General features: G+C 46.2%; 2 protein-coding genes across 2 annotated transcripts; both read right to left on the reverse strand.

Moving 5' to 3' along the window:
- Nucleotides 1-4,873: 4,873 nt before the first annotated feature.
- LOC133074099 (carbonyl reductase [NADPH] 1-like) lies at nt 4,874-15,267 on the reverse strand. Its single transcript, XM_061168042.1, has 3 exons — nt 14,982-15,267; nt 14,339-14,446; nt 4,874-5,343 (listed from the first exon to the last, which is right to left on the reverse strand). Exons 1-3 carry the CDS (start codon nt 15,265-15,267, stop codon nt 4,874-4,876), a joined length of 864 nt encoding a protein of 287 aa, XP_061024025.1.
- Nucleotides 15,268-16,121: 854 nt separating this feature from the next.
- On the reverse strand, nt 16,122-19,211 carry LOC133073620 (carbonyl reductase [NADPH] 1). Its single transcript, XM_061167353.1, has 3 exons — nt 18,830-19,211; nt 18,204-18,311; nt 16,122-16,789 (listed from the first exon to the last, which is right to left on the reverse strand). The coding sequence occupies exons 1-3, from the start codon at nt 19,116-19,118 to the stop codon at nt 16,353-16,355; spliced, it is 834 nt and encodes a 277-aa protein (XP_061023336.1). The 5' UTR covers nt 19,119-19,211; the 3' UTR covers nt 16,122-16,352.
- Between the last annotated feature and the right edge of the window lie 5,454 nt (nt 19,212-24,665).

The raw sequence follows: 24,665 nt of genomic DNA on the forward strand, positions 1-24,665 counted from the left end.
CATACCACTACTCTGCCATGGCTATAGGTCACACAGGCCAGTTCTGGTCTAATGTGGGAGGAGACTACAAAAGGTTTAAATAGGCAGCAGGGGTCAAGGGACCGTCTTGGCTTGACTGGCTGGCTGCTATGAGTTGGAAAGTCGTCTGACTCCCCAGACTGACAGTCCCAACATAATACGATGTCAATCATCAGGTAAAGATTAGGTCAACTCTGGTCTTATATGTATTTTTAATATTTGCATGCATGAACTTAAAGAATATAGCACAGACCATATGAAAACACATTTTTTGGGTGCGTGCCATGTGGAACTTCACCAACCAAGGATGGAACTCATGTTCCCTTCATTGGCAGCTTGAAGTCTTAACCACTGGGCCACCAGGGAAGTCCTGAAAATACATTTTATATCTGTGTGTGGATGACAGATTTGAGTCCTCGTGGAATCATCATAGTTCACACAAACATAATGGGGTTGGGCAGCCATTGAGGATCTGGACTCATACATGTCCCTGTATCAGTAAGAACTGAATCTTTCTGAACTGTATCAAATCCAAGGGAACACCTGCTACCTTCAACCTTGTTTTCTCAGATTCCCACTTGCATCTTTGTAACCATTGCAGAACTCAACCAATCCTTGTTTAATGGGGGGAGGGAACCCTTAGATTTTTGCCAGCTCCAATCCTAATTCTTGGCAAACAACTTATGTAACTGTGACCTTACTTTTTTTTTTTGCCTTTATAAGCTTCCTTCTATTTTGTAGTATAGTGGCACACAATTCAAGTACTTCTTGAATCTATATCTCCTGGATGCAGTCCTAACAAACCCCAAATATTAATAAATCTTTCCTTATTTCAAGTCTTTGTTTCTGAGATTTTGGTTTACAATGTGTGTATGTGTGTGTATGAAAGTGAAAGTCACTCAGTTGTGTCCGACTCTTTGCCACCCCATGGACTATATAGTCGATGGAATTCTCCAGGCCAGAATACTGGAGTGGGTAGCGTTTCCCTTCTCCAGGGGATCTTCCTGACCCAGGAATTGGACTGGGGTCTCCTGCATTGCAGGCAGATTCTTTACCAACTGAGCTATGTTTTAAAAGTTTGTGCATTTAAGGCAAAAATTCAACTTTTGAAAAAAAAAATGAGAAATTGTATACTAGCAATCACTAGTCAGTCTTATAAGTTGAATCCTGAAGGAGAATTACAATTAGTAGAGTAACACCTTCACATGCTTGAGGAAAGACTGCATCATTATTTTGAAAACAAAAACCAAAAAACCATGCTGCCTAGTTTGGTGGTCACCAAGCACTTGACATGTAAACAGTAAACTGTGATGTGCTGTAACTCTCAAAATTTCAAGACTGGACTTCCTTTGTGGTCCAGTGGTTGAGAATCTGCCTGCCAATGAAGGGGTCATGGGTTTGATCCCTGCTCCGGGAAGATCCCACATGCTGAGGGGCAACCAAGTCCACGGACTACAACTACTGAGCCTGTGCTCAGGAGCCTGTGTTCTGTAGCAAGAGAAGTTGCTGCAGCGAGAAACCTGAGTGCTGCAGCTGGAGGAAGCCTGTGCAGCAAGGAACACACAGCACAACCAAAAAGAAACTAAAAGAAGAGTTAAGACTCACTACAACAAATTATATATTATCTCACTAATTTCCATCCTCATTACATATTACAGAGATGATGTTCTGGTTGTAGTGAGTTAAATAAAATATGTGAACACTAATTTCACCAATTTCTTTTCACTTTAATGTACTTCATTGGCATGGCTAAAATATCACAGAGGAAACGTTTCCACAACCAGAAGAGGCAGAAAATGCTTTCCGAGAGTTCACTGAATCCTGAAGCATGGAATTATGCTACAGGAATAAACAAACTTATTTCTCATTGGCAAAAATGTATTCATTGTAATGGTTCCTATTTTGATGAATAAAGATATGTTTGAAACTGTCAACTAAAAAAGATGCACAATATGAGAGTTGCAAGTTAAGTTTTAATTGGGGCAAAACGAGGACTGCAGCCCAGGAGACAGTGCGTCAGGTAGCATGTCAGGAATTGCCAACACAGGTCACACACGACGGCAAGGCCGATGCCCTTGTTGGCTCCGGTGACCAGTGCCGTGGGGGTATTGGCCAAGGACATGGCAGGGTGCACGGGGCCCTTTCCAGTTAGTAGAGCTTACCAGGCTGGAGGCCACCCCAGGTCGGGCAGAGTGGGACATGGAGGCCCATCACAGGCAGAAATGCCAAGGGTTCCGGGTCCGGTGCTGTGACTAGTTGAGAAGGAGGCCCCACCCCTTTCCCCTCCTCCTAGGAGGGGCCAGATGTTCCAGAAGGTTCCTAATGACCACTCCTGATGGCACCCCTCCCTGCCGCAGCATCCTGAGCCAAACCAGGACACAGCCCTCTCTTGATCCCACCTCTGAGATACACTGTGGTTTGCAGGGTGGAGTGGTGAGATTCCTCCAAACAAAACTGCTTAGTGAAGGGACATTAGGGGACTAGGGATTCCTGGTAGAGGAATAAAAGTCATTAGAGGTGCTGCATGCGTGCATGTGTAGGTCTCCAAAAAGAGGAAGGAGTGCAGTTATTGTCTTGTGCTGGGTCCATCAAACCCGCAGAATTGCAATGGTTACTTCTTCCTAAGATGCAATGAAATTACATAGGGTAACTGTTTCGAACTGTGGTGTTGGAGAGGACCCTTGAGAGTCCCTTGGACAACAAGGAGATCAAACCAGTCCATCTTAAGGAAATCAACCCTGAATATTCATTGGAAGGAATCTGCTGAATCTGTAACTCCAATACTTTGTGGTCACCTGATGCAAAGAGCCGACTCATTGGAAAAGACTCTGATGCTGGGAAAGACTGAAGGCAAGAGGAGAAGGGGGCAACAGAGGATGAGATAGTTGGATGGCATCACTGACTCAATGGACATGAGTCTGAGCAAGCTCCAGGAGATGGTGAAGGACAGGGAAGCCTGGCGTGCTGCAGTCCATGGTGACACAAAGAGTTGGACATGACTGAGCGACTGAACAACAATACAACCACCTCTAAGGACATAGCTCTGCCTGCTCTCTTGATAGAAACTCAGCTTTTGACAATAGGTCCTGTGATTAGACTTTCTGTGTGGGCAGGCTATCTGACTCTGGAATTCAGTGTATCCCATATTGAAGGGTTGTTTATGAACCTCTTACTGTGTGCAGGGTCATAATTGGAATGTTGTACTTAAAAGTTACATATCCTTAGGTTTGTTGAAAGTGCATGCATTTTGATTTGTCTTAGGTCACAGTTAACAACTGGTTAATCACATGGGCTTTATTTCTGGAACTAAGGATGCATGATCGTTGTGATTCCCCTGTCCATTTCCAAACTAGCAGGTGTGATGCTGACTGTTGATCTAGACATTGATAATCCTCTATTGTCATATGGTGTGGGGTGCAGGGGGAGGAGGAAAATAACAGGCTAGTTGAAGGCCTACAGTTGTGAAGTCAACCTGACTCTTCAGGAAGGGCCCTACCTTTGCCTTCAGGGGCTGTTGCTTCCCCAGGGCTGACAATCAGAGGTGGAAAGTGACAGGTAACCATGACAGTAGGGGCGTCTGTACAACATGGAGCTTCTGTGCACTGGGGATGTGGTGGACAGCTCTTGGGGCCTTGGGGAGCCAGACGTGGTTCTGGGCAGCAGGAAGCTTCTCGTCAATGCCCTGGGTGCAGCTGGGCCCCTCTTACAGGGACTCATGACATAGGACACTTGGCCCCTCCAGTGTGTTTTCAGCACTATCACCGATATCTGGATAATTTACAGCAATCCCATAACAGTCCTCTTCAGTTTACGATTTAGGGGATACAGTAGACGCAGGATTTTGCTCAGGGTCACACGGGAAAGGGCAGAGGCAGCTGTTCTGGTTCAAAGATATTAAACAGAAAGTTGAAAGCACAGTAAAGTGGGCGCCAGGCGTCCTCCCAGCTAGGTTCAACTGTGATGAATATGTCACTCTAGTTATGTGTTCCACTTCTGTGTATAGTTTCCAGAAGCATGCTAATGTTGCAGACCTCCTGACACCTCATCCCACAAAAATGACACATTCACCCTGAAGAGATTTCACAGTGATCTCTCATACCCATCATACCCATCCATTCTCCATTTCCCCCATTGTCTCAGATTCTTGTAGGATGTTATCTTTCATACCAGCGCCTCTCATACCCATCATACCCATCCATTCTCCATTTCCCCCATTGTCTCAGATTCTTGTAGGATGTTATCTTTCATACCAGCGCTCCCTCACATTTCACATGTACAATTGTTTTTTTCCCCAATGAGTTTGGCATTTACAGGCACCAGAGCAGATGTTTTCCCCTCATGATGTGGTCCATGTTATACCAGAGGCTGGTCAGCTAAAGCTGGCAGACCCAATATGGCCATGCTTGTCAGCTTCTATGTTGTCTTTGGGTACTTTCATGGTGAAAGAGAGGAGGTGAACAGTTCTCACAGAGACCACTTGAACCTGAAAACTAAAAGTATTTCCCATCTGGCCCTATTGATGATAATTCGTTCCCCAAGTCATACTCTCACTTTCCTTGACCTACATTTTGGTCTATTAGACTTCTGAGCTGGTTCGGCATATAATCAGTTGGAACAAACAGACATTTATAAAGAACCATGTATTCATCTGTTGATGTTTATTCATCATTTGTCATCCATTCTTCTTTTATTCCCTGGGATCACATAAGAAATCACAAAAGATCTCACAGAATAGTAGCCATTTCAAAGTGGCTTTGAAATTTACATAGAGGTAGGCATGTTTTGATTTTTTTCATGGGGAGATATTTTGAACACTGTTTTCTTAGTCTAATCAGGACAGGTAACAAAGTGGGGCTTAGAGCTTTGGGTAGAACTGCGGCATGAATTGCCATTTTGCAACTTTTTTCTCATGGACAAACTGTCCATGAGGCCCCTCGGCATCCGAGGGCAGAAGGGCCAAGTACATGGGGGTCTCTATTCCTTCTTCTAGGCTTTTGTAGGCTTTGGGTCCCCCCATGTCGGTTCTCACCCACCCTGGGCAGCAGGCATTCAGGAGGATCTTGTCTCCTCCTCTCTGCTCACTCAGCTTCCTGGCTTGGATTCTGGACAGGGCCGTGATGCCGATTTTCGTCACTCCATATATATTATCATCCGGCCAGCCCTCCTTCCTCTGCACCCCGTTCTTTGTGTCTTCCACAAACTTGTTCATGAGCCCCACCAGCTCCTTCTCCGTGATGGTCTCACTTCTCAATTTCTGCTGCAGTTCAGGGCTGCAGCTTTCAAGAGCTTTGAAGCCCCATCCACTAGACATATTCACCACTCTGCCTAAAAAACAACACAAACCATTACTTGGGAAGGTATGGCTCTGGGCGGGGCCTGGAGGCGGGTGTACGCGGGCCGCTGCTTTCCCAGTCCACCGAGGCGGCTGTGAGAAGATACCCCACGTCCGAGGTAAGAGAAACCCAAGTAAGATGGTAGGTGTTGCGAGAGGGCATCATAGGGCAGACACACTAAAACCATAATCACAGAAAACTAGCCAATCTGATGACAGGACCACAGTCTTGTCTAACTCAGTCTAAGCCATGCCGTGTGGGGCCACCCAAGACGATGGATCATGGTGGAGAGGTCTGACAGAATGTGGTGCACTGGAGAAGGGAATGGCAAACCACTTCAGTATTCTTGCCTTGAGAACCCCATGAACAGTATGAGAAGGCAAAATGATAGGATACTGAAAGAGGAACTCCCCAGGTCAGTAGGTGCCCAATATGCTACTGGAGATCAGTGGAGGAATAACTCCAGAAAGAATGAAGGGATGGAGCCAAAGCAAAAACAATACCCAGTTGTGGATGTGACTGGTGATAGAAGCAAGGTCCAATGCTGTAAAGAGCAATACTGCATAGGAACCTGGAATGTTAGGTCCATGAATCAAGGGAAATTGGAAGTGGTCAAACAGGAGATGGCAAGAGTGAATGTCAACATTCTAGGAATCAGTGAACTAAAATGGACTGGAATGGGTGAATTTAACTCAGATGGCCATTATATCTACTACTGTGGGCAGGAATCCCTTAGAAGAAATGGAGTAGCCATCATGGTCAACAAAAGAGTCGGAAATGCAGTACTTGGATGCAATCTCAAAAACGACAGAATGATCTCTGTTCGTTTCCAAGGAAACCATTCAATACCACGGTAACCCAAGCCTGTGCCCCAACCAGTAATGCTGAAGAAGCTGAAGTTGAACAGTTCTATGAAGACCTACAAGACCTTTGAGAACTAACACCCAAAAAAGATGTCCTTTTCATTATAGGGGACTGAAATGCAAAAGTAGGAAGTCAAGAAACCCCTGGAGTAACAGGCAAATTTGGCCTTGGAGTACGGAATGAAGCAGGGCAAAGGCTAATAGAGTTTTGCTAAGAGAACGTACTGGTCATAGCAAACACCCTCTTCCAACAACACAAGAGAAGACTCTACACATGGACATCACCAGATGGTCAACACCGAAATCAGATTGATTATATTCTTTGCAGTCAAAGATGGAAAAGCTCTATACAGTCAGCAAAAACAAGACCGGGGGCTGACTGCGGCTCAGATCATGAACTCCTTATTGCCAAATTCAGACTTAAACTGAAGAAAGTAGGGAAGACCACTAGACCATTCAGGTATGACCTAAATCAAATCCCTTATGACTATACAGTGGAAGTGACAAATAGATTTAAGGGACCAGATCTGATAGACAGAGAGCCTGATGAACTGTGGACGGAGGTTCATGACATTGTACAGGAGACAGGGATCAAGACCATCCCCATGGAAAAGAAATGCAAAAAGGCAAAATGGTTGTCTGAGGAGGCCTTACAAATAGCTGTGAGAAGAAGAGAAGCGAAAAGCAAAGGAGAAAAGGAAAGATATACCCATTTGAATGCAGAGTTCCAAAGAATAGCCAGGAGAGATAAGAAAGCCTTCCTCAGCGATCAATGCAAAGAAATAGAGGAAAACAACAGAATGGGAAAGAGCAGAGATCTCTTCAAGAAAATTAGAGATATCAAGGGAACATTTCAGGCAAAAATGGGTTTGATAAAGGACAGAAATGGTATGGACCTAACAGAAGCAGAAGATGTTAAGAAGAGGTGGCAAGAATACACAGAAAAACTGTACAAAAACGATCTTCACGACCCAGATAATCATGATGGTGTGATCACTGACCTAGAGCCAGACATCCTGGAATGTGAAGCCAAGTGGGCCTTAGAAAGCATCACTACGAACAAAGCTAGTGGATGTGAAGGCATTCCAGTTGAGCTCTTTCAAATCCTGAAAGATGATGCTGTGAAAGTGCTGCACTCAATATGCCAGCAAATTTGGAGAACTCAGCAGTGGCCACAGGACTGGAAAAGGTCTGTTTTCATTCCAATCCGTAAGAAAGGCAATCCCAAAGAATGCTCAAACTACCGCACAATTGCACTCATCTCTCACGCTATTAAAGTAATGCTCAAAATTCTCCAAGCCAGGCTTCAGCAATATGTGAACCAAGAACTTCCAGATGTTCAAGCTGGTTTAGAAAAGGCAGAGGAACCAGAGATCAAATTGCCAATATCCGCTGGATCATCGAAAAAGCAAGAGAGTTCCAGAAAAGCATCTATTTCTGCTTTATTGACTACACCAAAGCCTTCGACTGTGTGGATCACAATAAACTGTGGAAAATTCTGAAAGATATGGGAATACCAGACCACCTGACCTGCCTCTTGAGAAACCTGTATGTAGGTCAGGAAGCAACAGTTAGAACTGGACATGGAACAACAGACTGGTTCCAAAAAGGAAAAGGAGTACGTCAAGGCTGTATATTGTCTGCTTATTTAAATTGTATGCAGAGTACATCATGAGAAATGCTGGGCTGGATGAAGCACAAGCTGGAATCAAGATTGCCGGGAGAAATATCAATAACCTCAGATATGCAGATGACACCACCCTTATGGCAGAGAGTGAAGAGGAACTAAAAAGCCTCTTGATGAAAGTGAAAGAGGAGAGTGAAAAAGTTGGCTTAAAGCTTAACATTCAGAAAACTAAGATCAGGGCATCTGGTCCCATCACCTCATGGGAAATAGATGGGGAGACAGTGGAAACAGTGTCAAACTTTATTTTTTTTTGGGCTCCAAATCACTGCAGATGGTGACTGCAGCCATGAAATTAAAAGACGCTTACTCCTTGGGAGGAAAGTTATGACCAACCTAGATAGCATATTAAAAAGCAGAGACATTACTTTGCCAGCAAAGGTCCGTCTGGTCAAGGCTATGGTTTTTCCAGTGGTCATGTATGGATGTGAGAGTTGGACTGTGAAGAAAGCTGATGCTTTTGAAGAAAATTTGAAAAAAATTGATGCTTTTGAACTGTGGTGTTGGAGAAGACTCTTGAGAGTCCCTTGGACTGCAAGGAGATCCAACCAGTCCATCCTAAAGGAGATCAGTCCTGGGTGTTTACTGGAAGGACTGAGGCTGAAGCTGAAACTCCAATACTTTGGCCACCTCATGTGAAGAGTTGACTCATTGGAAAAGACCTTGATGTTGGGAGGGATTGGGGGCAGGAAGAGAAGGGGATGACAGAGGATGAGATGGCTGGATGGCATCACTGACTCGATGGGCATGAGTTTGAGTAAACTCCGGGAGTTGGTGATGTACAGGGAGGCCTGGCGTGCTGTGATTCATGGGGTCACAGAGTCGGACGTGCCTGAGCGACTGAACTGAACTGAACTGATGTATGAGAATAATGAATACATAATTTGCTGAGATGTTGGACTCAATTCCCCCTGGAGAGCCAGTTACCAGTTTCCTATGAGATGAATTAAGATTGTATCTGTGAGTGAAGTATCCGTCTGCAATGTGGCAGACCTGAGTTCGATCCCTGGGTTGGGAAGAGCCCCTGGAATAGGGAATGGCCACTCACTCCAGTATTCTGGTCTGGAGAATTCCATGGACTGTATAGTCCATGGGGTTGCAAAGAGTTGGACACAGTTGAGCGACTTTCACTTCACTTCAGTATGAGTGAAGGGTATTAGACAGTCTTATAACCTGCCCTAACCATGATCCTAGGGTAACTAAAGAGAAAGATATGCTATAATGGGGAGGGCAGTGCCCAGATTTCCATAAGAAAATGAAAACAGTATATCCAGGAAAGATCTCCAAACGTTGGCGGAGTCCTTATTGCATTCAGGAGCAGACAGCAGCTTTTCCTCAAAGGTCTTCTCTGGAACCAGCTGAGGACCTTAGGCCACGTGGGCAGGGCTCTAGGCCAGGCCTCTGTTGACCAGCAAAGTGCTGATGGGTTTGTGGGTGGCAGTTCCAAGTTGACCAGGGAGCATCAGGTTGAAGGACGGTGAAATCAACTCAGTTCAGAGGGCTGAACTGATGCTCATTGCTTTGGGTTCAGGTTTATGTCAGCTCGGGAGTGGTGACTCAAGTCCTGGCTGTATGATGACAGAGGCGGCAGTGGAAACTGGACTATTTAATGGACGGTCACATGAGCATGACACTCCGGGAGGCAAATGGGAAGTTAGGAGGTGTTAAAGTACAACTACTTAAGGCTCATCAGAAGAACCACTTCCAAAATTGGAAGCAGTTGGAACCACTGAGCGTTTTCAGGTGTGCTTATTTGAAGTGCTAACTGGCCCCATGAAAGTGAAAGTTGCTCAGTCGTGTCTGACTGTTTGCAACCGCATGGACTATACTTTCCATGGAATTCTCCAGGCCAGAATACTGGAGTGGGTAGCCTTCCCTTCTCCAGGGTATCTTTCCAACCTAGGGATCGAACCCAGGTCTCGTGCATTGCAGCTGGATTCTTTAACAGCTGATTCACAAGGGAAGCCCAAGAATACTGGAGTGGGTAGCCTATCCCTTCTCCAGTGGATCTTCCCAACCCTGGAATCGAACTGGGGCCTGGCCCCATGAGATGAGTGCAAATAGGGTGCTGCAGGAATGCAGAGATGGGATCCTTGTTCATCCATGCCTCTCCCATTCCTGCTGTATCTGACAGCATGACAGAAAAAATCTTTGCATGGCATGAGTCATATTCTTTGACCCAAAGGATCAGCACAGAGCAGGCGAGTTGCAGGTAGTAGCCCTGGGAAGGTAGAAAATGTCCTGATGAGGTGAGGTGCTGTCTGTAGGCATAGCTCTGTGTAGCTGGCAGTAGATCCTTGTGCCCAAGTTGTATTATGGTATTGGAGCAGAAGACACTGCATGATTTGGACTGATGAGGCATATTCCTGAGGCCAGGGAGCACACTTTCATGCTCAGAATAGAGGTTTGATACAGAATTGGGACCGGATATGAAACTCTGGTTGTCTCAAACGTTGGCTCACAGACATTCGTGAGCTTATGCCCACAGTCAGCACGATGGAAGCCTTGGAAGAAGCCCCCCGATAGACTCCTTTCTCCTCTGGGTAAGAAGAGGTGTGGAGGATGTCAGGGTGACTCTACAGTCTTTTCCCTACTTCATTTCAACTTTCGTTTTTCTGGCCATACTGTAGTTCTGGGACCAGGCTGCAATTTATGATATAGAAGTCAGGGGATAATTGGCAAGCAAGAAAGTTAACTATAAATTTAGCTTTTTTGTCAGAATTCCAAAGGGCCTGATGAAATGAACTGTGTCTTCACCTATCTGACCAATTTGGAGGAACAGCAACTGCAGCTGTATTGTCTAGTCAGAGGCTGAGAGTCCACCAGTCTGGGCCTGTGTAACCCTACCTGTGTGATGGGAGTGGACTAAAGGGAGGTGCTTGTTAGGCTAGTATTGCTGAGGGCAGTCAGCATGAGCAGTGACTGAACTTAACATCCCTTTGAAAGATGAGAAAGTCTGGGTAAAAGTCGATGAAAAATGGGGAGTAGGGGGAATGGAAATGAGAATGTTTAAATAGGTTATGCAATAAGAGAAATCAATATTACGCTGAGAGCAGGAGATGATATCCTCTCTTAGCTCACTTATCCCAGATGCCTGATAGAGTGAAGCTACCTGCAGTCAAGGTCACTCCTGCTTTGGGACCTGCCAAAGTCAAGCATGGATGTGAGAGTTGGACTATAAAGAAAACTGAGTGCCAAAGAATTGATGCTTTTAAACTGGTGTTGAAGACTCTTGAGAGTCCCTTGGACTGCAAGAAGATCCAACCAGTCCAGCCAAAGGAAATCAGTCCTGAATATTCATTGGAAGGACTGATACTGAAGCTGAAGTTCCAATACTTTGATGTGAAGAACTGACTCATCTGAAAAGACCCTGATGCTGGGAAAGATTGAAGGTGGGAGGAGAAGGGGATAACAGATGATGAGATGATTGGATGGTTTCACTGACTCAATGGACATGAGTTTGAGTAAACTCCAGGAGTTGGTGATGGACAGGGAGGCCTGGCATGCTGCAGTCCAAGGGTTTACAAACAGCTGGACACTGCTGAACAAATGGACTGAACTGAAAGTCAAGCAGAAGCCCTGGGATCTCTGTAGGATATTTTTATAAGACATGGTGATGGATTGAACCAATCATTAATCACTGAGTGTTTCTGTAGCCAGGTGCCAGCATCTCTTGAGTCTTAGTTTTCAGGTCACATGTTCTACTTACTGTCCTGTGATATGGGTTATCACTGGCCTTGCTGGTAATATTCAACTCTCACATGTAAAGGAGCCATAGGAAGATACTGATACCGATGATCAAGTGTGATGGGAGATGAAGGTAAAATCTCTGCAGGGTATAATACTAATGGAAAATAACTAGTTGATGAAGAACTCGGCATAGCTAACCATGAGCCAGTTTCCATGATGTAAATGAGTTAAACACAAAGGTCATTAGGCTGAGCTGGTTCTAATTCCTTGGTGGCCTCTGTAAGCAAACCAAAACAGAAGCCTGAAAATGCCTCAAGGTGACAAAATGGGAACCTAAGGACCGATAGTCACAAAGAGTCACCTGGGCCAGAAGCTGAAGACAGTCCACAATTTCCTTACTTTGCGTCAGCCTTTTCTCCACAGTAGTCTCTTCCTGAGTGCCTGTCAGTGGAGCCATACTCACTATGTCCAGTTTGGTGGTTTCCCATTCAAACAGTCTCTTGTTTCAAACTAAAATAATTTTTTTTTGGCCTCTTTTTCTCTCGTAACAATACTAAATAGACTGCACAGTTTTATGCTAAATAAAAAAGCAGAGCACTGAAGAATTGATGCTTTTGAACTGTGGTGTTGGAGAAGACCCTTGAGAGTCCCTTGTGTGGCAAGGAGATCCAACCAGTCCATCCTAAAGGAGGTAAGTCCTGAGTGTTCATTGGAAGGACTGATGCTGAAGCTGAAACTCCAATACTTTGGCCTCCTGAAGCAAAGAGCTGATTCATCTGAAAAGACCCTGATGCTGGGAAAGATTGAGGGCAGGAGAAGAAGGGGACGACAGAGGATGAGATGGTTGGATGGCAGCACCAACTCAACGGACACAGGTTTGGATAGACTCTGGGAGTTGGTGATGGACAGGGAGGCCTGGCGTGCTGTAGTCCATGGGATCACAAAGAATCAGACACGACTGAGTGACTGAACTGAACTGAAGGTAGAAGTAGCAGTTGATCAAGATGAGAATCAAGTAAGTATCAACAAGGTGGAGGAACCTAGAGCCTACTATACAGAGTGAAGTAAGTCAGAAAGAAAAAGATAAATATTGCATATTAATGCAGGTGTATGGAAAGTAGAAAGATGGTACTGATGAACGTATTTGCAGGGTAGCAGTGGAGACACAGATGGAGAGAACAGACTTGTGAATACAGTGAGGGAAGGAGAGGGTGGGGGAATTGAGAGAGTATCACAGAAACATACCCTCTGCCATGTGAAATAGGGAGCCAGGTGGAGTGTGCTGTGTGGCTCAGGGAGATCACCCCAGTGCTCTGTGCCAACCTGGAGGGGTGGGTGGGGCGGGAGGTGGGGGAGGGCTCTGGAGGGAGGGGACATACGTACACCTTGGCTGATTCATATTCTTGTATGGCAGAAACCACCTCAATATTGCAAAGCAACTATCTTCTGATAAAAATTAAAAACAAATTAGTATAAATAGAAACACATGAAAATGGAAGTAGTGGCTCTAGAAGCTGGAATATCTGTTCCTCTAAATTACTCCAACCCCACTCTGGCTGCTCCCGATGAGAGATGTATTTCTGTACTCTTTCTGTATCTGTTAAAAAAATTCTACGCTAAATTTAGATGCTCAATGATCCTTTTGAAGTAAGGGAGCCTTAGTGAAGATCCAGAGGGTGTTCTCTATAAGTAAAGGGCTAAGTTGGCCAGAGGAAGCTTCAGCCCTATTCCAGGACATCTGGGACATAATACTGAAGCCTGAAAGTCCTTGTCTGAGAAGACTGTCCTCAATGACTTGTTTGAGAGTCAGGTTACCTAATCCATGTTCACGTGTGAGTATGGTGGGGGCCGTGGCCTACCTGGTATCAGCTGGACCTCTGGAGGGGCTGGAGAGCAGGGCCAGCCACGAGGGCAGTGGGCCATGCCTGCCTGACCACCCCTCACCAAGAACCCTGGACATCAAGGGTGGCATGAGCCCACTGGTTGGTAATACCCCTTGTGTCTGACACAGGCTGTTTGGGGGAGAAATACATGCTGCCCCCAGGATCTGCAGGGAGATGTCAAGCCACAGCTCCATACTGGGCTTTCTTCGACCCTGGGCCATGAGACCTTTACCACTGCTGAACTGAGTAACTGTCCACTTTTCTAAAATCATGTCCCTTTGAATATAATAGCTTTTTGCCGAGTTCTTGGTCCTTACAGTGAATTATTGAACTTGAGGATGGTCTGGGGACTTCCTGAACTTTAAAGACCGAAGTATGTATACTTGATTTAGCATCTAGAAACCAGTATTGGTAATCTACCATGTCAGTACCATAGGAAGAAACACCCTGGTGACTGGAAGCGGAAAAGTCTTCAGGGGTCTAATGAATGTGGTAGTATGAGCACCACAAACCCAAATCAGGTCACTCTGAGAGGGGCACGGGGGAGAGAAGGTCTGGGAAAGAGTCCTGAGAGGACACCCCCTGTGATGGGCATGGAGCATGTGAAGAGCCTGTTGGAGGAGACCTTTGAATTAAGATGGGAAAGAGAAGAAAGAGCCAAATGTGCAAAGTGCAGATGGACAGAGAGCACCAACCACTCGGGCCGTGTGCAGAGGGACCAGAGGCCACAGGGCATCCTGCCGAGTGAACACACAGGTGGAAGTCTGTGCAGCTGACAAGGAGAGGTAGGAAGTCCGGAGACTAGACTGGATGCAGGTGGGCTCAGATCTTGCCAGAAACCCTGCAGTTTGGGCTCATCATACTCACCTTGGCTTTTTATCAGAGGCAGGAGCTCTGTGCACACATCTCGGGTACCAAGGAAGTTTGTTTTCATGGTCACTTCTGCCTGAATTGCAATCGGTGTGGGATCACCAACTTTTAGGATAGAAAAAGAATAGGGCTAAGAAACACAAGCCATATGGTAAAAATGCTTACTTGATACAGTATTTTTTCCATGAAATCTGTTTTCGTCCAGTAACGTTTGGTGTTAGTGAACGGTATTTCACCAATGAGTGTTTTGTGGTTTGATAATGCTATATACTTATGTAAGATGGCGTCATCAGGGGAGGCTGAGTGAAAAAAGCCCATATGACCTCCTGTGTACCACTCTGCAATTTTAAACTGGTTTCAGAAGTTAAAAATTCAACCAACTCATCCTAAGTTCAGTGAAATCAATACTATAAAAATCCTGGGCGTTGTCCTTAACACTGATATCAAAGCTATTGCAAGGCCTTCTTGATGGAAAAGCTTGTAATCTCGGAGGACCTGCTCTCCCTGTGACCTCTGGCCTGTGCTCCATCCCTAGGGAGGGGGTTCTAGATCCCACAGCGGAGGTTCAGGCAGGAGCCCCGCCCCGCCCCGTCTGGCTCCCCTCACAGTGGCTATAAGGCCCCAGCTCCCACCCACTTACACTGGAAGGCGACGCCCGCGTTGTTGACCAGCACATCGAGCCCCCCGTACTCTTTGCTCAGGAAGTCGCGCACGGCGCGGATGCTCTGCAGGTCAGTGACGTCCAGCTGGTGGAAACGGGGGCTCAGGCCCTCCGCCTGCAGCTGCTGCACGGCCGCCAGACCCCGCGCCTCGTCCCGCGCCGTGAGCACCACGTCCCCCGGGAACCGCCGACACAGGTCACGCGTGATGGCAAAACCGAGGCCCTTGTTGGCCCCGGTGACCAGTGCCACGCGGGTGGAGGACATGGCCGGTGTGCAGGGTCCCTTGGAGTAGAGCTGACAAGGCTGGAGACCGACGGGGTGGCGCGGCGTGGGACGTGGAGACCCGTCACAATCCCGGAAGGCAAAGAACTGTGTCCTAGGCTCCAGTGCAGTGACTAGTTGAGAAGGAGGCCCAGCATTCTTCTCCCCGCTTAAGGAGGGATCAAATGTTCCATAAGGTTAATAAACACCACTCCTGGCTCCACCTCCTTCCTGGGACTGTACCTTGAGCCAAAAAAAAGGACACAGCCCTCTTTCTTTAAACTTTTTATTTTATATTGGAGAACAGGGCTTCCCTGGTGGCTGAGACAGCATAGAATCTGCCTGCAGTGCTGCAGACACGGGTTTGATCCCTGCGTCAGGAGGATTCCCTAGTGAAATAAATGGCAACTGACTCCAGTATTCTTGCCTGGGAAACCCCATGGACAGAGGAGCCCGGTGGGCCACAGTTCATGGAATGGCAAAGAGCTGGACAGGACTGGGTGATGACACTTTCATAGCTGATTGATAACATTGTGAATGTCACAACTGTCTCAGGTGGACAGCAGAGGGACTCAGCCACACATACACATCTATCGGTTCTCCGGTCTCCCCTCCCTCCCAGGCTGCCGCTAACACTGAGCTGGTTTCCCTGTGTTAGGTAGTAGTATCTTGTTGGATTTTTGCTCAAGGTCATGCAGGAAGGGAGCAGAGCCGGGACTCTCTGGTTCCAGATCTTTATCCTGACAAATTTTAAATAGAAAAGTAGAACTAATACTAGACACCCACATGTCCACCAAACTAGGTCCAACTATTACGAATAATAGAGCAGACTCACCATTGAAGAGTTGACACAAATGAACATTTATAAAGAATTATTTATTTTTATTATTTGTCATCCATCCCAATTTTCCTCCTCTGGGATCACAGAAGAAATCACAAAACTCTCTACAATATTAGCAGCCCTCTCCCAGTGAGAAATTGATCTGGATACTTTGATTCTTTTTTCTTTTTCTCTGCATAGGGATACTTTTGTCAGTGTCTGTTTGGAGAGTCAGGGATAGCAATATAAATGGACCCATGGGTGGAGCTCACCATTGCACCACTTTTTTCTCAGAAACAAACTCTCCATGAGGCCCCTCTGCATCTGAGGGCAAAAGGGCCAAGTACACGGGGGTCTCTGCTCCTTCTTCTGGGCTTTTGGGGGCTTTGGGTCCTGCCATGTCGGTTCTCACCCACCCTGGGCAGCAGGCATTCAGGAGGATCTTGTCCCCTCCTCTCTGCTCACTCAGTTTCCTGGCATGGATTCTGGACAGGACCGTGACGCCGATTTTCGTCACTCCATATGCGGTATCGGGCCAGCCCTCCTTCCTGTGCACCCCGCTCTTTGTGTCTTCCACAAACTTGTTCATGAGCCCCACCAGCTCTTCCTCTGTGATGGTCTCACTTCGAAACTTCTGCTGCAGTTCAGGGCTGCATTTCTTTAGTGAGTTGACACTGACAAAGCTGGATACATTCACCACTCTGCCTAAAATACAACACAAATCAGTACATCGGAAGGTAAGCAAGAGAAGGATGAGTACCCAATTGGGGACAGGACTGACCTCATGAAAGAGGACATTAGGGAAGGAAGAGAATGTATCATTGGGTTATCTTTGTTTTATTATTATAAGTAACAGATATATAAGTAATATAAGTATTATTCTGATGTTTTAAAAAATTATACTACATCTAATTATTTTTAAAATTACAGGAATAAAATATTTCACTCAAATTCAATAAATAAGTCATGACCAAAGGAAAAAGTCTGTGAATCTACTACCCAGAATGACTTGTGAAAATTATTTTCAAAACTCAACTGTTTAAAGACTCTGGAAATGGTCCCGAGGGCGGACAGCAAATGAAACTTTTTTCTCAGACTATCTCCAATAACTCAGGTGAGAACAGAGAGAATCTATTTCAACCATGACTGCTCCTTCCTTTCCTCCTTTCTGACCATAACAATGGAAACTTCACTCTGCCATGGTGCATTCGAGACACAGGGCTCCCTCCCTGCCAAGGGGCTGTGGTATCTTCCCAAGATGGGGACGTCATCAGCATTTCTCATCCTCTTCCTCAGCTACCTGCTGCAGAGGTTCAGTTCCTGGCAAGTGTACCTAGGAGGTTAGGGCTTCCTTCCCTGATAGCTTAGTTATCAGATTAGAGATCTCTATTAGCCACACTAAGGACTTGAACTTCACACTTGCAGGATTTTTGGGAGGGGCAGTGACCTTGCCGAGAAAGAAAAGGATTCAAGAAGGGCAGGGGGTTCCTTAGGAGGGTTTACAAGTGTTTAGAAACAACAGCTGAAGGCCTGTTTGTAGAGCTGGGATGGGGCAGACGGCTGGGGAGAAACTCAGCTGGACGAACTTCGGACCTGGTAATGACAATAAGCGGGCAGGCTTACCTCCCACTTATGGGCAGGGTGACCTCCAGGCTTCTGGTGGGTGGATGACAGGATTGGTGACCAAGATGTTTTGGGGAAAGCACGAGTCTTTGGTGGGGGGTGGGAGGGGATGGGATTATTGAACTGGTGGTGGTGCAGGCTCCACTAGCCTGGGTAAGAGGGAGACAGGGGAGAGAAGGTCTGGGAAGGACTCCTGAGGGAACTCCCCCTGTGATGGGCACAGAGCAAGTCAAGGGCCTCTTGGAGGAGGAAACCTCTGAGCTAAGAGAGGAAAGAGAAGAAAGAGCCAGCTATGCAAAAAGCAGGTGGACAGACAGCGCCAAGGACCTGGGCAGTGTGTGGAGGAACCTCAGGTGCAGGACACCTGGCTGGGTGGAGACACGGTGCAGGCCAGCGAAGTTGAGCAGGAGTGGTAGGGGGCCTGTAGATGACACCAGAGCCAGGTGGGCCCAGATCTTGCCAGAAGCACTGCAGTCTGGGCTCCAATTGGACTCACCGTGGGGTTTCATGAGAGGCAGGAGCTCTGTGCACACATCTCTGGTGCCAAAGAAGTTTGTTTTCATAGTCACCTCTGCTTGAATGTGAAATGGTGTGGTATCAGCAGCTTTCAGGAGAAAAGCAAAGTGGAGTCAGTAAACGGTTCTCGTGCGGTATAACATTCCATAAGAAGATAAATCTCTTGAACTTTGTGTAAAACTAGTGAAGGTAAAAATCTGTTGAATTTTGTGCACAGTACATTCAGTATGGTACCAGTGTGAATTTCCCGGTTTGATAATGAAGTATGGTTTTGTAAGAACGCACCACTGGCAGGGCGCTCTACAAAGGGTGCACACATGGGACCTCTGTGTATCAGAAAGGGGCTATGCAACAGCCTGGAAGAGGTGCCCAGGATTCTGAGCCAAAGAAACAGAAAGTTCTCTCCGTCTAGAGAGCATCCAATTCCTCCCAATTCCTCTAGCCGCACTCCTTCCCCCTTCCCTTCTCCTTCTCTGGGGAGTCATTCTGGACCCCACAGGCGGGAGGAGCCCCTCTACAGCGATTCCCCGACAGATTTGGTCCCTCCTGGACAGAGTTGCTCAGAGGGGGTGACCGCCTTTCCTGGAGCACCCAGCCGCTTCTTACTCTTGAAGGCGATGCCCGCGTTGTTGACCAGCACGTCGAGCCCCCCGTACTCCTTGCGCAGGAAGTCGCGTAGGGCGCGGATGCTCGGCAGGTCGTCGATGTCCAGCTGGTGGAAACGGGGGCTCAGGCCCTCCGCCTGCAGCTGCTGCACGGCCGCCCGACCCCGCGCCTCGTCCCGCGCCGTGAGCACCACGTCCCCCTTGAACTGCCGGCACAGGTCACGCACGATGGCGAGGCCGATGCCCTTGTTGGCCCCGGTGACCAGCGCCACGCGGGTGGAGGACGACATGGCCGGTGTGCAGGGTGTTGAGATGCCTTCAGTAGGGAGCTGCGCGTCTCGGCGCGAGACGCACTGCGCAGAGCGATCACACGCAGGACCCACCCCGGGGCGCCTGGGCTGAGCGCGCAGGCGCAGACGCAGGCTCCGCCCCATGGGGCTGGCCTCCACCCGGCGTTCCCAGCGGTGAAGGGTCTGTAGAGAGGGACTTTCTGCAGAGTTTTCAGAACAGTCCTGCTGAAAAGTTGCTGCTGGCGACTTGCGGCCTGGAAGCAGAGATCATTCTGATTGGTCGTGTTCTCTATGTTAAACGCTCAGTTTAAAACTGAGCCCCATCCTTACGTTTGGATGGCATCACCGACTCAAAGGGCATGAGTTTGTGATGGGAGTTTGTGATGGACTGGGAGGCCTGGCGTGCTGCGGTTCATGCGGTCGCAGAGAGTCGGATAGGACTGAGCGACTGAACTGAACTGAACTGAACTCTATCTAGGGCCAGTATCCTGTTTTCCTCTGCTGTGAATTCTTTTCTGGGTAGACCGTTGCGGTGGGCTGCAGTGGCTAATGACTTGATGGCCTCAGTATCCTCTGTTTACTGAAATGGTAGGTAACATTCTTTGTCCACACTCTTATGATAGCCAGAAGCTAGTGACTACTTAAATGTAATTTTAATCAAAATAATACAATTAAAATTCAGTCTGTTAGTTCCACTAACAGCATTGCAAGTGCTGAGTAGTCACATGTGTTAGTGACTGGTGTACCAGGCAGTGCAGATACCACTTTCCATCACAGCAGAAACTTCCTTTGAACGTCTATGCTTTAGGTAGTTTCCAATTATATTACAACTTCAAGGAAGTTTTCCAATCAGTTGCAAAAAACAAAACTAATAATCAGGGAAAGACCTCTGCTTTTTGACAAAACTTTATTGAGATGATTGTAGATTCATGAACAGTAGTAAGAAATAATACAGAAATTCCTTATACTTTACCGTTTCTTCAATGGTAATGTTTTCACAAAGTTATAGTACAATGTCACAATCACAACATAAAGGAGCCTTTAAACTTCAATGACCATAGCTTGGGGTTAACCACATGAGTCCATCCCATAACTGAGGAAGGTTGTGATTTTTGAGTGAGATTCAGTTAGTTGTTCTGATTGAGCCTGCATGACTCTAAAAGAAAAAACTATACTTATGGCCAGGATCAGAGCAGGTATTATTATTATTTTTTTTTTAGAGCAGGTATTATTAACTGACCAAGTGATGGAGTCCCCTCTAGCAATATCAGTTGTTGCCCAAAGAGAACTCTAACTATTGTAGCCATGCGTTCCAGGAAACAAACTCACTCAGAAGGACAACGTGGATAGCGGAGTGCAGTTTATTACACCGGTGGGCCCAAGGCAGAGTGTCCCCTTAGCCAAGGACCCCGACCAGCATTTGTGAAAATCTTTTATACCCCATGTGTATGTGTCCGAACCCACCACCCCAAATTCCTTGAGACTTACATAAACAGAGGAAGGGTAAATACAACCACAATAACCCCATCATTCTTGTGTTATGTGTTCAAACATTTAATAATTAATAAGCCCGCGGTTACATTCCAACCAGTTAATAATCAATAAGCCTGAGGTTACATTCCAACCAGTTAATAATCGATAAGCCCGAGGTTACATTCCGATAGATAGAGAAAAAATTTATGACCTGTCCGGAGGCAGGGGTGATTAGATTATGTTTTCCCTTAGGCGATGAGTAACGTGGATATGATCTTCAAGATTCCTCTGTCCAGAGGGGGGTCTTATCCTTCTGTTGTAGTTTCCATAGGGACTAAGCATAGAGTTCAGAGTCCATTGGAGAGGTGGCCGATCATGATCAGCATGAACAGGCCTAAGATGGAGTCCAGGCGCTGTGAATTCCTTCTTCATAACCTCTTTCAATTTCCTAAGGGCCTTCCAATTAAAGCCTTGGAGTGAAGAAATCCACCAAGGTAACCCAGAAGTACTGGATATAGGTCATTGACCATAAACCTGATAGTTAAATTAACTTTAACTGTGCATAAATTTGTGAAATATGGTATTTTCCCCATGTTTTCCATAGCGGCTGCACCAACTTGCATTCCCTAAAGTGGTAAGGACAGATTTTAATCAGTGTTGTATTACTGCATGCATGCATGCGTGCTAAGTTGCTTCAGTTGAGTCCGACTCTTTGCGACCCTATGGACTTGAACTGAACTCAACTTGGATTTGTACAGAGGTGACTGGATGTTTTAAAGAGAAGTTGAGGGAGTAGGCAGGGGCAATGGAAGGCCCTGTGTAGAGTTAGGGGAAAATTACAAAGGCCTGGTAAGTGTAAATGCCCATCAGGGCTACAAAGAGACTGGGAGACACAAGTCCTATCCTTTCTGCTGATTACATTTCAAAGGAATGGTTTTCAGGTCCTTGACAAAGACTCAGTCCTGAGTTACAGGAGATACATATATATCTCAAGTGGACAGAGAAAGAACTCACAAATTTTAAGTCCTCTTTTAGTAAATGCTGTAAGAAAGGGTAGTAAGGGACCTATTTGTCAGGTGTTGGCTAGAACAAATAGTAAATCCTTTTGGCAGCCTGGAGCTCCTTAAGTGGGGTGAGGCACTAAGGTCATCCTAGGCATGCAGCCTTGAGCTATTAGAAACTATGTTAGTGTTTAACTCTTTTCATGCAGGGATAGGGGAGTGGATGGAATCATTAGTGCCTAGCCAGTAAATTTTATAGGCCCAGGTGAGGCATAACTGAGAAGAGGGCTGAGTGTAGTCTACCTAGAGTTTGGTCAAGACGAGAATCTACCAATTCCCATCTAGAAGATGGGAGTACACATTATTTTTCTCCCTCATAAAAGGAAAATACCAGTTTCATCTGCCCCTTTTCTTCTGTCTTGAATGCATTTATGTGAGAGAATGTGATGCCTGGAGCTTCAGCAACTATCTTGAGATTATGAGGAAACAAACTAAGAGGTGAACAGCTAACTCCCTTAGGATGGTACTGTGGAAAATTAGGAAGAGCTTTGATTTTTTAATGACATCATTGACTCATGGGTCCAAATCTAGAACCATCTATTTCCAGCCCCCCCCCTTCTTTTCAATAAACTTTGAATTTTAGAATACATTTACTGAAAAGTTGCAAATATAGTAGAGAATTCCCATATACGTCACATCAAATTTCCTATTATTAAGATCTTACTACTGAACTGAGCAGGACCCTGTGAGGCACTCCCAGGTAAAAAACTTGCTCCATGTCCCCAGTTTCTTGTTTGTAGAAAAAAGTTTTAGTCTCCTAGGTCTTCCCTGAATTCTAAAGAGCAGGCATGAAGAAGTGAAGTGAAGTGAAGTCGCTCAGTCGTGTCCGACTCTTTGCGACCCCGTGGATTGTAGCCTACCAGGCTCCTCGTCCATGGGATTCTCCAGGCAAGAATACTGGAGTGGGTTGCCATTTCCTTCTCCAGGGGATCTTCCCGACCTAGGGATCGAACCCGGGTCTCCCACATTGGAGGCAGACGCTTTAACCAAAGAGCAGGCACAAGCAGTTACTAATTAGGGAAGTGAGGGGATTCAGAAGCAAAGGGAAAGTAGTTACATACCCATACCAACAGTTCAGTGATAAAAGAGCCCCAGTTCTCCCCAAGGGATATACACACAACTTGACAGATATCTTTGAGTTCCTCTTTGAGAACAAAGACCCCAAACCTACCCCCTTGGGTGGAGGACTGCGACTACATGATGAGCGCAAGCACAAGAACCTAGACTGGTTGGAACCACAAAGCAGATGACTGAGATTCCTGAAACACCACCGTGTTACCTCACCACCCACCAGTCAGAAGCAAGTCATGAACGCTGCAGCTCTCACCCTCAAATGTAGCCTTTAAAAACCCTCCCCTGAAAACCACTCAGGAGTTCAAGTCTTTTGTGCCTGAGCCACCCCTGTACTTGCTGGATCTTGCAATAATACACGCTGTACTTTCCTTCACCACAACAAAGTGTCAGCAAATTGGCTTTGCTGCATGTGTGTGCAACCAGGCTCAGTTTGGTAATGCTGTGACCGTACATTTATTGTAACTAAGCAGAGACAATCACTTTGCCAACAAAGGTCCGTAGAGTTGTTGACTGAAAAATATAGTCACAACCTGAAGGTAGAGTTATTTGGTGGGAATATTTAGGACTCTGAGCCTGGGAGACAGCATCTCAATAGCTCTGAGAAAACTGCTCCAAGGGGGCAGGAGGGGAAGTTAGGCTATATACAAGTTTGCAACAAAGGGAGCAGGCAGTCAAAACATCAAGATCAGGTATCAAGGAATTTAGAGTTCTATGTGTGGGAAGATGCAAGTCTCTGGGCTCACTGAATTTATTCCTTTCGTATGCACCTCAGCTCTCTGGGGCCAATCTTGCTTCCTACTTCACCTTGTTTCTTGCATTGCCCCAGCTCCTCAGCAATCACCGTTCGCGGTGGCAGCAACTGCTGGATCCCAGTTTTGGGAGCCCTCATTCACATTTGGAGGCCAGAAGTCACTGATGGCTGTGACATTTCTTATTTATTAATATGGCAAGAGATATTTTCATTTCACATAGTCAAAGCTATGGTTTTTCCAGTAGTCATGTATGGATGTGAGAGTTGTACCTAAAGAAGGCTGAGTGCTGAAGAATTGAGGCTTTCAAGTTGTGGTGCTGGAGAAGACTCTGGAGAGTCCCTTGTATAGCAAGGAGATCAAACCAGTCAATCCTAAAGGAAATCAACCATGAATATTCATTGGAAGGACTGATGCTGAGGCTAAACTCCAATACTTTGGCCACTGGATGTGAAAAGCTGACTCACTGGAAAAGACCCTGATGATGGGAAAGATTGAGGGCAGAAGGAGAAGAGGGCAACAAAGGATGAGATGGTTGGATGGCATCATAGATGCAATGGACATGAGTTTGAGCAAACTCTGGGAGATAGTGAAGGACAGGGAAGTCCAAGGGGTCACAGCAGGACAGGACTTAGTGACTGAAGAACAACAACAAGAAATAACACTGTAACAGCAGTATTAACTAAGTTCTGTGTTTTTGTGGATTTCACTAGTTTTTTCCTCTGATATCCCCTTTCTATTCCAAGATTCTCTTCAGAATGCCAGAGTACATTTAACTGTCATGTCTCCTTAGCTTCCTCTGGTTTGTGACTGATTCTTAGAAAGCTTACTTGTTTTTCATGACCTTTTTCAGCTTTTAGGGGTATAGTCACCCCTTGGTATCCAAGACACCGCTTTGGAGGCCGGCATCCTAGGATGTTCAAGTCTGTCATATAAAATGGTCTAGTATTTGCCTAGGCACATTCTCCCATATACTTTAAATTATCTCTAGATTACTTATAATATTTAATACAATGTAAATGCTATGTAAGTGTTACAAGTGTATAACAAGTTCAAGTTTTGCTTTTTGAAACTTTCTGCTTTTTCTCTAATATTTTGGATCCACGGGTGGTTGAATCCACAGATATGGAACTCATGGATATGGAGCACTGGCTATTGGCCAGACAGTTTTTTTTGGGGGGAGGGGGGGT

This window comes from Dama dama, chromosome 19 (genome assembly GCF_033118175.1).
Source record: "Dama dama isolate Ldn47 chromosome 19, ASM3311817v1, whole genome shotgun sequence".
Lineage (NCBI taxonomy): Eukaryota > Metazoa > Chordata > Mammalia > Artiodactyla > Cervidae > Dama > Dama dama.

Excerpts from the sequence above, each read along its gene's own strand:
- LOC133074099 (XM_061168042.1), bottom strand. The coding sequence starts at position 15,267 with ATGTCCTCCACCCGCGTGGCACTGGTCACCGGGGCCAACAAGGGCCTC. Across the intron at positions 14,447-14,981 it reads CGCGGGCGTCGCCTTCCAGT|TTGGTGATCCCACACCGATT; the intron begins GTAAGTGGGTGG and ends CTATCCTAAAAG. Across the intron at positions 5,344-14,338 it reads GCCTCTGATAAAAAGCCAAG|GCAGAGTGGTGAATATGTCT; the intron begins GTGAGTATGATG and ends GTTGTTTTTTAG.
- LOC133073620 (XM_061167353.1), bottom strand. The coding sequence starts at position 19,118 with ATGTCGTCCTCCACCCGCGTGGCGCTGGTCACCGGGGCCAACAAGGGC. Across the intron at positions 18,312-18,829 it reads CGCGGGCATCGCCTTCAAGA|CTGCTGATACCACACCATTT; the intron begins GTAAGAAGCGGC and ends TTCTCCTGAAAG. Across the intron at positions 16,790-18,203 it reads GCCTCTCATGAAACCCCACG|GCAGAGTGGTGAATGTATCC; the intron begins GTGAGTCCAATT and ends GTTGTATTTTAG.